Source organism: Bactrocera latifrons, unplaced genomic scaffold (assembly GCF_001853355.1).
Source record: "Bactrocera latifrons isolate USDA-ARS-PBARC rearing strain unplaced genomic scaffold, ASM185335v1 scaffold_356, whole genome shotgun sequence".
Classification (NCBI taxonomy): domain Eukaryota; kingdom Metazoa; phylum Arthropoda; class Insecta; order Diptera; family Tephritidae; genus Bactrocera; species Bactrocera latifrons.
In genome coordinates this window covers 239,823-254,247 of record NW_017536997.1, presented here as the reverse complement: position 1 = coordinate 254,247, position 14,425 = coordinate 239,823, and the positions used below count along the sequence as shown (strand labels likewise).

At 34.8% G+C, this 14,425-nt stretch overlaps 1 protein-coding gene across 1 annotated transcript in view; it reads left to right on the top strand.

Moving 5' to 3' along the window:
* Nucleotides 1–2,478, top strand: part of LOC108971720 (uncharacterized protein C2orf47 homolog, mitochondrial) — a 28,611-nt gene extending 26,133 nt beyond the window's left edge. The window contains exon 4 of the mRNA XM_018937970.1: nucleotides 2,232–2,478. Within this exon, the coding sequence (XP_018793515.1) occupies nucleotides 2,232–2,370 (139 nt within the window). The 3' untranslated portion in view covers nucleotides 2,371–2,478. The remainder of the gene's footprint in view (nucleotides 1–2,231) is intronic.
* Nucleotides 2,479–14,425: the final 11,947 nt, after the last annotated feature.

Sequence of the window (14,425 nt, the reverse complement as noted above, 5' to 3'; positions counted from 1 at the left end):
TATACGACTGTAATGACATCTACTGACAAAATACGAAAATACTTTTTCGATTACCCAATATATTTCATTCTGCTGTCCTCCACTTCTTTCTTTACCATAGGAATTCGAAGATCTTTTTGAATATTTTCCTTACGCATTTACCTTGGCAAACAATGATTGTTCTAAAAGGCCTTCATGGTACACCTTATCAAACGCCTGAGCTACGTCTAAAAATATACCTAAACAGTACTCTTTGTGCTCAAATGCTTTTCGTATTTCGTTAGTAGTTCTTTTTACTTGCTCTATCGGGCTACGTTTTTCACGGAACCCGGTGCGTTGGTATTTCATTATTTTCGTGGAAGAAAGGAGACATTTTTGATAGTAAAACTTTTTCAAATATTTTAGAAAGACCGGGTAGAAGACTGATTGGTCTGTATCAAAACGGCTGAGTTAAATCTTTCCCAGGTTTATCTATCATGATAATCTGCGACTTTTTCCATGACATTGGATAGTATTGGAGAGTAAAGGAAGCACCCCTACATCAATATTTGGTAACTCAATTAACATTTTTGGGGTTAAGTTCTTTTATGAGTCTAATTATTTCGGAAGGTGAAGTCTTAAAAGACTCGAGTGACTGGTTAGCTAGCTGTGTTGGTTAAGACTGACAGTTGTTCTTTGGGCAATTAGGTTGAAATACTATTCTAGGTGACTTGCAAACCAATTTGGTTTTTCTACGTTACTTCTTGTCTTGTACGACTTTTTCATTTACAAACTTTTCAATTTCACTTTTGGTGATTTTTCTGAAACCACGCGGCTTACTCGTATAGCTTTGGCTTTGTGTTGCTAAAACAGCAGCGTTAGTTATTATATCATTGAGATGTCTTATGCTTTCGTCAATATCTCTGCTATTTTGTACCCAACATTAATGTGGCTACTCATGTATTTTTTTATATTTTAACCAATTCGTTTTATAAGATATTCGATCCATTTTTGGATCAACGAATATCTGTTGTTGACATAACTTTATTATTATAGGAGAGTGATCAGAAAATAGTTCAGTAGATGTATAAACTGTTGTGGGCGATTTATCTATATTTTTGATTACAGCAAAATCAATTAAATTTGGCATTTTGTTACGATCATGTGTCGGGTAACCAGGAGATATTGTGTCTTAAGTTATTGTGCCTATTTATTATAGTGGGATACAGCTGTTGGCCTTTTATATTAATTAGTCGTGAGCCCCAATACATGTGTTTTGCATTGTAATCTCTACCTGCTAGAAATCTATGACCTAGTGTTCCGATAAAGTCTTTAAATTGGATGTCTTTAATTTTAAATCGAGGTGGGCAGTATGTAGCCGTCACGTTTAAGTCCCCACAGCGATATTGATGTATCTTATAACTGCGCTGTAGCATGGAATTCTAATGTGTGGTGGTTTAAGAGTTTTCTAAGCAACACTGTTCCGCTATCCATCTGGGTGGTTTGTGGCATAGAGTCTAAATTCTGGTATAAAGAAATTCTTTTTATTCGCAAGATGTGTTTCTGACAATATCATAACATTTATATTATTTTCATCCAGAAATATAATAAGGTCCAATTTATGTTGGTGTTAGCATTCTATATACAAATACTCTATACGCTCATTTTTTACTTTAAAAAGTTTGCAACATTTGGTTTTGATTCAATAATATTTCTGCAGTGTTGCCTGAAAATTTCGTTTTTAAGTCTTTTCATACAGGGCAACCCCTTCAGTGTGCCCTGTGATATCCTCCACAATTACTACGTTCTTATTTAAATCCTCTTTTTTAAGAGTAGATTTTGAAGTGGAATGTAGATCACCAAACAGACCCTGCATAGGGTGCAATATGCTTTCGTGTGTCCATACTCTTGGTAGTTTGTACCTCGTACTGGACTATTTCTCTTATGTGGTTCCTGAACAGTGTCTGCGATGGAGCAGATATTTTAAATTGTAAATCGGTGTGTTTCATTTTTCTTTAGTTGGTTAGAATTTGGCATCAATTCTATTTTGAACATTGGTTGTGGGTTCTTATTTCTATATTTACAACTGATTTAGTATTAGAACCACATTAAGAATTATGAATATTTACGAACTTCTCACAGAAAAGACTGCTCCTAAATACTTTAACTTATTTTCTCTTGCATGCATTATTTATTTGTTACTTCATAAATTACATGTAATTCATTACCCGAACCTCTATATACTTAACCTTTCCATTCTTATCTCTTTTTAGATCCCTTCCAGAATATCAAGATAAAGTGTTTGTGTGCAATTATCGCTTCAAAAAGGAATTTACTAACGGCAATGTGTCAGATTGGACTGTTAATGCTTTAAACCATTTTAAGCCAATTGATTTAGTCAGAGAAAAATAAGTAAATAAACATAGTATATATTAACAAATTGAATTTGTATTTACTGAAATGTTGGTTTTAAAAATTATATAGTTATATATGAATAAAATTTTAAACACTTGTTAGAGATTCAATTATTTTTATACTCTCGCACATGTTGCTGCAGAGAATTATGGCTTTGTGCACCTAACGGTTGTTTGTAGAACCTAAAGCTACTCGAGTTATGTATATTTGGTAAATGATTTAGATGGCGAGAGTGTTGAATTCCGGTTGACTTTCTGCCCGTCCGTCCGTCTGAACGGGCAAACTGTAACTAGCTCTAAGAGTAAAAATTGAGATACATATCTCGATGAAACTTTGTGTACGTATTTGGTACTATAAGAAGTTCGGTATTGGCCGTAATCACTACAATGTCTATGCAACTTATTTAACCGAAATTTTATAAAGTGTGACAATAAGGCTGAAATTTAAGATAAAAAAACTTATTTAATGCAGCGGATCGCAGCAAAGGTTTGTTTTGATTGAAAAATTATTAAAGTCGGCATGTCCTAACGAGTTTAATATACATACTGTATCTCACGAACCATTAAAGCTTTAATAACGGGTTTCATAGGTCTAAGAGTTTCAATAACTCGATATTTTTATTGTCTTTTATTTTTTAGCACCTCTAGAATATTGTGTTTCATTTTCAAGTTGATCCGAGTGTTTCAGAGTTACAGCCTTGAGAACTTGTGCGCTCGAGGCTACCTAGGCTAAGTGCACCGTCTTTAAACGCGTTTTTTCTGAAGTCAGCTGGCAAGATTTCTTGAGAACTACTCAACCGATCTTCATGAAACCTTAAACAAGTCTTTGAGAAACAATTCCTAGAGACTTGGACATAGGGTTATTTTTCAATTACAACTCTTTGAAAAAAAAATTTTGCGAAGTTTTCATTGAAATTTTCATTTTGTTTGTAAAAATGTCTGTCAAATATCCAATTTTTCGAAAATGGGATCGGACTACAACACGTTTAATTCCCATATATGTAACATTATTTGAATTTAAATTTTTTTCATTTTCCAATATACGAACAAAGCTGCAATGAATATATCGGTATAAAACATATACACAAATAGTGTCTTTAAAGTATGATGCTTTATGACAAAAAATTTTCAAATTCACACCCAGTGCCGATGGCTGACTTTTTACCGAAAATTTTGGTCTGTGAGATATACATATTATTGAAATACGGAGAAAATGATAAAATCGAGTCAATACTTCGCTAACCCCTATATAGCTAATACAAAATTTTCAAACTTTCGGTTGGCTTTATACGGGTAATCTAAGTAGTCCAAATTCCATCTTCGCGCACACTTTTCTCGCAAGTTGAAGAGCTTTGTCACAATGTCTTGAACCACAGATTTTGCTAAATTTAACATTTAGGCAATTAAACGAATACATAGTCGCCGATTTGAGTTCGGTGTTTGTCGAAGTTGCAGGTTTCCAAGCACGGTTCATCAGCGACTTCGTCACGGCCTTGGTGCCACTGAAAAATATCACTTCTTGCTAAAGCAACATCTAGGTAACCCGGCTTGATCATATCAAAAGTCTCTGTCGCAGATTCAACGAGTTTCACATAGCATTTAATTCGCGTTTGCACCATTTTGGTCGACCAAATTTTTGCAATTCCTCCGCTACAGACATTAGTCCATCAGTGTAAATCGAAATTTCCAGAACGGAAACGAGCGAACCATTGTTGTGAACATGAACTGATACAGCATCATCACCGTAAACTTCACAAATTTCATTGGTGGCTTGCGTAGCATTTTTGAAAAGCTGTAACTTTTCAACTTCCTCGAATTTAATTCTTTTGGTTAAATGAAACTTAAAATCTCAGTTTTCCAACACTATATGGTATGACACAATGTGATTGGTAGCACTGGCGGTATACGATTGCAACGACATTATTGTCAAAATACGAAAAGTCTTTTTCGACTACCCAATATAAAAATACAAAAGCATTTTGCTGAAAAGCAATTATTTTGTAAGTTGTGTTTTGCAAAAAAAAAAAATTAGATTAATCTTAATCAAAATTAACAACACCTCCACCAAGTACGACAAATAATGGCAGAGTGAATAGAACTACTAACTCGATGCTTAGGATCTTTCACACAAATAACTGCACAAAATGCAACAAATAATATATTGTCATATGTTGTTGTTTGCTGTGACAAACCAGCTAGGTGGTACTATTATGGTAGGTTCCTTGCCATCCTACTGTTCGGTATTTATTGCCGAAGCAGCCGCAATATTTGAGGCAGTACAATTTGCTTGCCGAATGGGAAATAAATGCATTATATGTACCGACAGTAGATCTGCAATTGAAGCTATATTTAATACCAATAATGAACCTTTAATATCCAATATACGTAGCATGCTATTGCAAAGCAGTAACTGTATAAAAATAATGTGGGTGCCTAGCCATATCGGAATTCATGGCATCGAAATTGCCGATAAAAAAGCTAAAGAAGCCTCCAAACAACCACTTCACTTCTTTGACTATTTCACCGATAAAGATATACGCAGACTTGTTGAAACATACGTAAATGAAATCCAAGTAAGAGAATGGAGTAATCATGATCACCACTACAAAAAATTTAATCCTGCGGGAACAAAGCCTTTATACCCAGGAAAAGGAACTTGTAAAAATATAAGGACATTTATAAGACTTCGAATAGGACACACAACTGCTACACATGCTCACATCTTAAATGGCGTAAATAAACCAAATTGCATGTTCTGCGGATCAAATGATGTTACAGTTATACACCTCCTCGATACCTGCCCGGCACTTCAACGAATCAGAGCTAATGTTTTTTCTAACAAAAAACCTTCTTTATATCTAGAACGGACTGATGACAGTAACATAGAAATGATAGCTAAATATATTTCGCTGTGCAAATTAAATATTTAGTTTAGTTACATACATGCACCCATTTACTTTTGCTTTGAAATTTATTTTTATTATTGTATCTAAATTTACGTTATATAAATCGATCTCAAATGTGAATATAATAGACTAAGATTTTATAACATAAGCTTGGCAGCCAGTGCTTTATATCTATAAGTTGAACGATTATTTGTAATTATTTCTCTTTTAAATAAATAAATAAATAAATATATTGTCAATTAAGCAAAGAATGGAAAAATATGTAACTTTTTTTGCAGGGAATGTAAAAATACCATCCTTCATTGAGGCAACTGACAGAGTACGAAGGGACTCGGTAGGACAGAAAGAAATAGTTTTTAGGGTGATCTACGATTTAAAAATCGGTGATTCAACAAAAAATTTAAAAATTAAGACAAATTCAAGCAACTCAAAACTATTTTAATTACTCAATACAGCAAAGAAACTCGGAAAATAGTAAACAACTACTTCAAAAAGGGGGACCAGAACCCATGAACATGGACTTAATGAGTAGAAGGAAAAGAGAACAACAATCAAATACGAATGAGGAGTTTTTTACAAACTAGCCTTGGAATCTTGAAAAAGTAAAATTATAATTTTATTAACGATTTTTGAAAAAAAATTTTGTGATCTGGTTGACTCAGGCTCAGCCATAAGCGTAATGAAAAAATCTAGTTTTGAAAAATTTAAATTGCTAGAGCTTGAAAGTGAAAACACTATGGTGAATACTTTCAGCGAAATAATTGAAACACCAAATATTCAGGTAAAGAGTCCTTGTCCAAAAGAATTCAAATACTCGGAAAACACCAGAATGAGACGGTTATTAATTGATTTTAGGAAACGATTTCATTTTGAAAAATGTAAAAACAGTAATGCACGAAATGAAAACACTATCGGATCAACAAGTACAGAGTATATAAATTACGTACCAATGAAAATATGTAATTCAGAAATCGATTAACTGTATTTGGTATACGATAAGTATCCTCTAAAAAACATCGTAGAACTCTTGTATAAATGGGGCAAAGCGCAGTACTTTAGCACAATATATTTTGTAAAACAGTCACCGACTAGCTCTCGCGTCGATAAGACGTGTCTTTTGCATTTCGAGTGTTTTTTCGACATTTTCTGTTTCTTCTTTTCGGATTTTTTATATACGTTTAATCCTTTATTTCTTTCTTTTTCTCTTTTACTGTTCGCGCGCAGAATCTTATTAAAAGTGTGCATCAGTGTTTCTCGTGCATAATGGCCCCTGGACCTCAAATTATCGAGGCGAATCGTTTCGCCGTATTCGATACAGGACCTGGTAAAAAAAAAACGTAAAACTGGTAAAAGTGTTTCGGTTATGGATTTTCCAGATCTCCCAGATATAAAAGTTGACGACCCCAAATTCGTAGTGATGGAAGCTACTGACTCGGCAAACCCCTTTCCAACTATTCCTGCTTTGGCATTTGTCGTGCCATTTAGCAAATTAGTGCATACGTTCACTCCATATCTACCCTTCGAGATGGTAAACTACTACTGCTTGTCAAGAATAACGATATTGCAAAAAAATTCCTGAAAATAAAAGAACTGCCCAACACATGTTCAATATCAGCTACTCTACACGAGTCTCTGAACTAAGTAAAAGGAACAATATATGCTCCTTTTGTAAACAACCTGTCAGAGGAGGAGATAGTAAACGAGCTCGGCTCTCAAAGCGTCGTATCAGTATTTAAATTTAATAAGTTTGTTGAGGGAAAACCGCAACCCTCGGGGGTCCTTCAACCTCTACAAATTACCAAATAAAATTGACGTTGCCCGGTGTAAACTTTTGGTACGTCAATATATTCCTTCGCTAATGCGCTGCAAAAATTGCCAACTTCTTTGTCATACAGCAAAGCGTTGTAATCGTTCCCCTCTTTGTGTTACTTGTTCCATGATCCTAAGAAATTTCAGGTTCGCATAAACAATGTTCTATCTAGTTTGCATCCTCTCAAAAATGATATACCGCAAGGCTCGTCGCTATCGGTGATGCTTTTTATTATAGCTTTTGATAAATTAACAGAGGTATGCCTTAATACTAAAGGCATTAAACTTACTATGTACGCGGACGACGCTATTATTTATTGCAATATAAAAGATCCCCAAACTGCCAACAATATTTTCAAGAAAATACTAATAGAGTTTAAGAAATGGGGCATGAAATCTGGTGCAACAATTCCCATTCCAAAATGTAAATTACTACATATCTGTAAAAAGACAAAATGTATATATCCACAGTTAGTTTTTGAAAATATTGTAATAGAATCCGTAAGCAATTTAAATATTTTAGGAGTATATTTTGATAATAGATTTAATTTTCGGTATCAATGTCTTAACCTAAGAAATAACTTAACAAAAAGACTGCACATAATTAAATATTTAACTAGTAAACGATCTTTTATTCATCCCAACTCTCTAATAAACGCTACAAGAGCTTTAATACTCGCTAAAATCGACTACGGTTTACCTATTTTTGGATGGTGCGCAAACTCTAATTTGAAACTTTTGGAACCTCCTTATAATGCAGCGAGCCGTCGAAGTATAAACGCTTTCCCTACATCACCTATTAAGTGTATATTGGCGGAATGTGGCCTACCAACAATAAAGGAAAGGGTATACGAACGAACGATGCAACTAATTCCAAAACTGATATACTCTCCAAATGCCAGCTTACATAAAACCGTAATTTACGCGTCACGACATAAACGGGACTTCAGGCTAACATCCACTTTATGCCATCGTATCAAATACGGAAAAGACTTAAACATATATCCGCCCCCAAAGTACAAGAGGGTCAACAAACAGCCGGAGTGGTTGTTAAAAAAAGAAACTATTAACATGTTCCTGCACAACTTCAAAAAGAGCAACACCAGTAATTTAGTATTTCAGAAACTCTTCTTAGAGTTGATGAAAACCTATGAAGAAAACAATTGGACTGCGATTTACACAGACGGGTCCAAAGCGATAAACACAACTTTTGCTCTCACCAAACCAAATGGAGAAGTTATTACAGGCGGGATTCTTCCTTGTTACTCGTCGATATTTACAGCCGAGGCTTTTGCCGTTTTCAAAGCACTAGAATATGCGATACATAGCAAAGGCAAATTTGTTATTTGCTCGGACAGCTTTTCTTGTCCATCTGCTGTTTGTAACATCCGCAACACTGCCTCACTTATTTCGAATATTCGTCATAAAGTTGCCCTACTCTGGGTACCAGGACATGTTGGTATTATGAGAAATGAACATGCAGACCATGTAGCTCGGTTTTTTGAATCAGCGCCAACCATACAATATGAGCCACACGATAGAAACGACCTCTGTAATATGCTGTACCGCTACATTCACGAAATTAAACACAAGGAATGGAAACGTTTCGACCATCGGTACTCTGCCTTCAATCCCACAAGGACAAAAGTTGTATATCCTACGAATATATCTCGCCTACAAGCTACCATCTTCACACGTCTAAGGATTGGCCACACACAACTCACACATCAACACCTTCTTACTGGCAAAGTAAAACTATTTTGCCCTCTCTGCGCTAGCACACTATCACTTCACCACATCTTTAACGAATGTTCGGCTTTAGCGAGTATTAGACATAAGCACAATTTTTTTTCCAAACCATCAAGAATTGTTAAAACTTCCTTCGTTTGCAAATATTATAAGCATTTATAATATAATTATTGATTGCTTCCTACAAAATAAAATATAACTTTATATTTAGCTGGTAACCTAAGATATTTGTTTGTTCAGAGTCGATGGCTTTATTAGCTCGTACTCTCTTTTTTTTAAATTAGGTTTAACACTACTTTGTATATTTCTCCTAATAAATAAATAAATAAGTTTTGCAAAACGTTACCACCAGATTTTAATGACAGAATGGGAGGTCGAGAAAACAGCTAGGCAAGCGAGTTGAAAAATGCCCCAGCTACATTTCAAAAATTTATGAACGACATATTGAGAGAATACATAAATAAAATATGTTTCGATGTTCAGTATATTGAGCTGAGTCGATTTAACCATGTCCGTCTATTTGTCTGTCTGCCCGACCGTCTGTCTATATATATACGAACTAGTCCCTCATTTTTTAAGATATCGTTTTGAAATTTTGCAAACGTAATTTTTTCTTCAAGAAGCTGCTTATTTGTCGGAACTGCCGAAATCAGACCATTACAACATATATCTGCCATACAAACTGAACGATCGGAACCTAGTGCTGGTATGGGAAACTTTTGCATTTGACGAGATATATTCACGAAATTTAGTATATATTATTTTCTAAGACAACAATGTAATCTCCGAAGAAATTGTTCAGATCAGTTAACTATAGCATATAGTTGCCATACAAATCGAACAATCGGAATCAAACGTTTGTATGGAAAACTTTCTCATTTGACGTGGTGTCTTCACGAAATTTGATATGGATTACTGCTTAAGATAACAATATAATCTCCGAGAAAAAATGTTCAGATCGGATTACTACAGCCTATAGCTGGTCACATAGTTACTAAAATAAATGCTCCTGTGAAGGGTATATTATGTTCGGTGCAGCCGAAGTAAGCGTTTTTTCTTGTTTTGTTTTTTTGAAACTACGAGAAAACAAATTAAAAAAACAGGAAGATAAATGCAGTTTAATTCAAAAAGAAACCAAATTATTGGGACATATATTAACGAATAAAAATGTTGCAATCCAAAAGTTACTAATACCAAAAACTGACAAACAATTAAAATGATTTTAAGCAGCTAATGGTTACTATAGAAAATTCATGAAAGATTATACAAAAATACAAAGAACCAAATATTTATATTGAAAGCTTTGGGAACTTAATTCAATTCATTCAATTCTAAAATTTCCAGAGTATGATGAAGAGTAGTATTTTCACAGCAAGGCTAACCAGTGTGTCACATTTCAAGGACACTAAATAATTACGAGCAAAAATACTCAACTACGGACAAGGAAGTTTTTGCAGAAATTTTTTGAATAACATATCTTCGACCATATATATGTGGTGACGACAGAGGAACAACTAGAAGTGGACGTAACTTTTAGCATTTACTCCTAATCAAATGCGACACACCAACCTGACGAGAATAAGGACGAAAATAATAACGAACGTACGGGAATTCGTACGTAGACGAGCGGACAGTCGTTTTATGTTCATCAAACCCGAAAGAACCTATTTTAGTATTGTCTAAAGTATTTATGTAATAACTTAATTTTTAATACTTTAAACATTTGATTTGAAATAAAGCTACATTTGGGCGCTCGCCCAGAATTGAATTTAAGCCAACCGGAGAAATTATGCTGTAATTTTCAATTAATAATTTCGCGATTGTTCTAATGTGGGCAGCATCTCACATTAGGGAAAAGTGAACACATCACGTATATAATATGTAGTAGTACTTCGCATTTATGAGGTACGAGCATAGCGGTCTTTATCAGCAGCAGCATGTGAAGGTAACAGGTGGCGCAAAAATAACATTCCGATTTTTTTGGCTGTAATTTGTTTAAAGAATTAAAAACTTTGATTCTGCTTGTGAACTATTTTTATTTGCTCTTTTAATTTTTTTATCAGGTGATTGTCAGTTGAGCCTTTTTTATGGAATTTTCCATCACTTTGGCCAGAGCTTCCGGCGATAAGTCCTCACATTTTTGACGGATATTGTCTTTAAGAGCTGCAAGAGTCTGAGGCTTGTTGACATAAACCCGAGATTTCAATTTCAATTCCCACTAAAAGAAGTCTGAAGCGGTCAGGCGATCTTACGGGCCAATGCAAATTGCCAAAATGGGAGAATAGGCGGCCGGGAAATTCATCCTTCAGCATATTGGTTGTGGCACGTGCAGTGTGCACCGTCCTGTTGGAACCACATATTTTTCAATCCCAATTCATCAAGTTGCGGCAAAAAGAACTCGTTGATCATTGCCCTGTAGCGCTCACCACTCATAGTAAAAGTTTGGCTCGCGACGTCTTCGAAAAAAAAGGTCCGATGACTCCTCCAGCGAAAACAGCATACCATACAGTGACTTTGGGCGGGTGTTCTGCTCTTCGTGGGTTACACGCGAGTTTTCAGTGCTCCAGAAGCGTAAATTTTGTTTATTTACGTATGCGCTAAGATGGAAATGAGCCTCATCACTCATGATTATTTTTGATAAAAAATCACCTTCCTTTTGGTGGTGATTAAGGATGACTTGAGCGAATGTTAGATGCGATTGGCGGTCAGCAGCTAACAGCTGATGCACCGTCTGGACTTTGTACGGAAACACTTTCAAATCTTATACTAAAATCCGCTATAAACACCGCCCACTGATATTCATTTGCAATAGCAGCAATATTCTCTGCAGAACGGCTACTCCGGGGTCTGACACGCCTGGCAGCATCGCATGTTGTACCAGTCTCTTCGAGGCGAGCGGCTAAACGCCACAGTGTTTCAATAGTAGGCGTCGAAAGGCTAGGAAATCTGCGACGAAATTCACGTTATGCCAAAGTCACCGACCGATTATTGGTCAAATAAATAGTCACCAATAATCCGCGTCCTGGAGCAGTGTAGCGTACCATCGTTTATTTACGTATATTTCGCATGTGTTTACTACACAAATGTCAAAATAGAATTGACATTTGAGGTCAATTGCAAAATATAGCATCTTCTGATAGGAGGTTTGCATTTGTGGCACCCTGTATATAACCACATAGCGGTCTTCATCATCGGCAATAGTTGAGCAGTTTACACCACCAGCCACAGTAAAACCCGATTTTGAAATTTATTTGAACGAATACGAGAAGAAGTTGAAAAAGCAGAAGGAAGACAGAAAGATCAACGAATACGAGAACAAGTGAACGACTACTAAGCTAACGAAGGTAAATAATGAGAATTAGGATGGTAATATAATTGAAGTCCAAAGGCAGAAGAAAGAGAATTTGATTTAAAATGATTATAAAGCATAAGTGAAATTACAAGAAGACGAAAGAAAAGGTATGAAAGAAATAGAAGGTGAAGTTACAGGTAATAAAGTTAATTGATAAAGATAAGTTAGGCAAAGCACATATAACAAAGTGTAGTTAAATAATATCAAAATCCGATTGAAAAATTTGCCGTCATATGTATGTCGTTGCCTGATTGGAAATATCGAAATATAAATATAAATGAATGTTTTTGAAATGTAAAACTGATAAACGTAAGCTTACAAAAATACTGTGAAATAATTCAACACTATTCAATTCGCATTAATAATATTTGCATTTGTGTGTAATTTATGGAAACTAAACTTTACTGTATTCACAAACTCTGTTCGGTTTGTTAGTTGACCTACTAAATAATTTTGATGTAATTATAAACAAAATACTTACTTCTCCAAATGGGTTGAGGCTGATTGACTTCGCCGGGACCCGAAATATGGTTATCTGTAGAAAATTCACCAAGCTACCTGGCTGTCTCCGAATCGAAAAACCACCAACTATATTGATAAACGGAAGACTCGTCTCTAGTGTTTTAGAAATGCGTATGCTCTGAGGTCCTAACATCTACTCGGACAACTTTTTTTTTGTGGCCAAGATTCGCACCGGCCGTTGTGCAGCAAAAAACGCACGTCAAGAAACACAAAGAAGGTTCAACGTCGAGGCATGCACGCCTGCTCTCTGAGAGCACTTGTCAACTATTCGGTATAAGGGAACTGTGGGACGGCATGTCAACCACAGTATATAGAGTAAATAACCTTTTCGTGGTAGCTTTCTGAGGATATTGATTTAAACGCCATAGTGTGTCATGTTTCGCCCATAAAAATATCATTTACTGATAGTCAGATATTTTTTATGTATTGAGTTCTTATTAATAAAATGCAGCCCTCTTTAAGATTTCTCGGTGATGAATTTTCCTCTGAATGTTTTGTTTACAATTGACAGACAGAAAACATGTTTGTATTCGTAAGTTTTTGAAATATTACTACTAATAATTTAGAAAGAAGAAGAAAGAAGATATTTAAACATTTCAAGTTGGATTTTTAATACATCGTTCTAATTCTCACCCGTATACGATAAAACGGATAGAAACGGTACAATTTTTATTTCTTTATAAGTATGGGAAATTGCATATAAATGTATACATATAATTATTTTCAGATTATTTAATTTAATGGCATATGTATTTCTCATGTACTCTTTATTCTATATATATTGAATCTTTAAGTTTATATATAATAATTACAAAATATGTATATATAAAAATTTATAGAAGGATTCAGCTGCCGCACATCTGCACACACAAGATTTCGGCATTCTTCTGCAAACAAAAACTTATTAAAAACTTCGACATATCTTTCTTTTCAAACTCAATTTCCATTTGATGTTTTCCTATAACGGCTAACGCATTGTCAATTTGTATACTATATTTCAAAGGACAAATTACCCCCCAGGATTGAATCCTACTGCATCTAAAATTTAGAAATACTTGAAGCGTGTTTAAAAATGAAAAAAAAAAAACTGATTTAACATTAAACAACAAGTAATATTCCAATAAAATTGAACAGATATGCAAAGTAATTCAATATAATCACTTAAATAACGTAAACACATGCATTATTTAATACCTTTTAAAGTGTTGATCATCAATATTTAAAATGTATATGTAGCTTAAATGCTAACACAACACCGTGATTACCATTAAAGTAGTAAAAAAAGTGTTACACAACACCCTAAGATTTTCTGGAGTTAAGTATATGTATGTAAACAAAGCAAAGGATTTGTGGGCACACAGATAAGACGTATCACATCTGGCAGCACTGTTTGTCAATTATTTTGCTATTTCATTCTCTTTATATTCTTCCTAGAAATTTACAGTTTCAACTGAATTATAAGCTTTTAGCTTTAAGAAGCGTGGCTTCTTGTACAGACGCCAACAAGTGAAGAAGTGTTTTGAATTATCTTAATAAATAATCGTTTAAATATTAAATGTGGTGTTTTATTCCCGCCACATAATTGGTGACCCCTGCAGTTTAACGACAGACGCAAGCAGAGCAATGAATAACGACTGAACAGCACACCATAATTGGTATGTGTAGTACTGTAGCACAACTACAGTTTAACAACACACCTTGCTGCACAGTTGCGC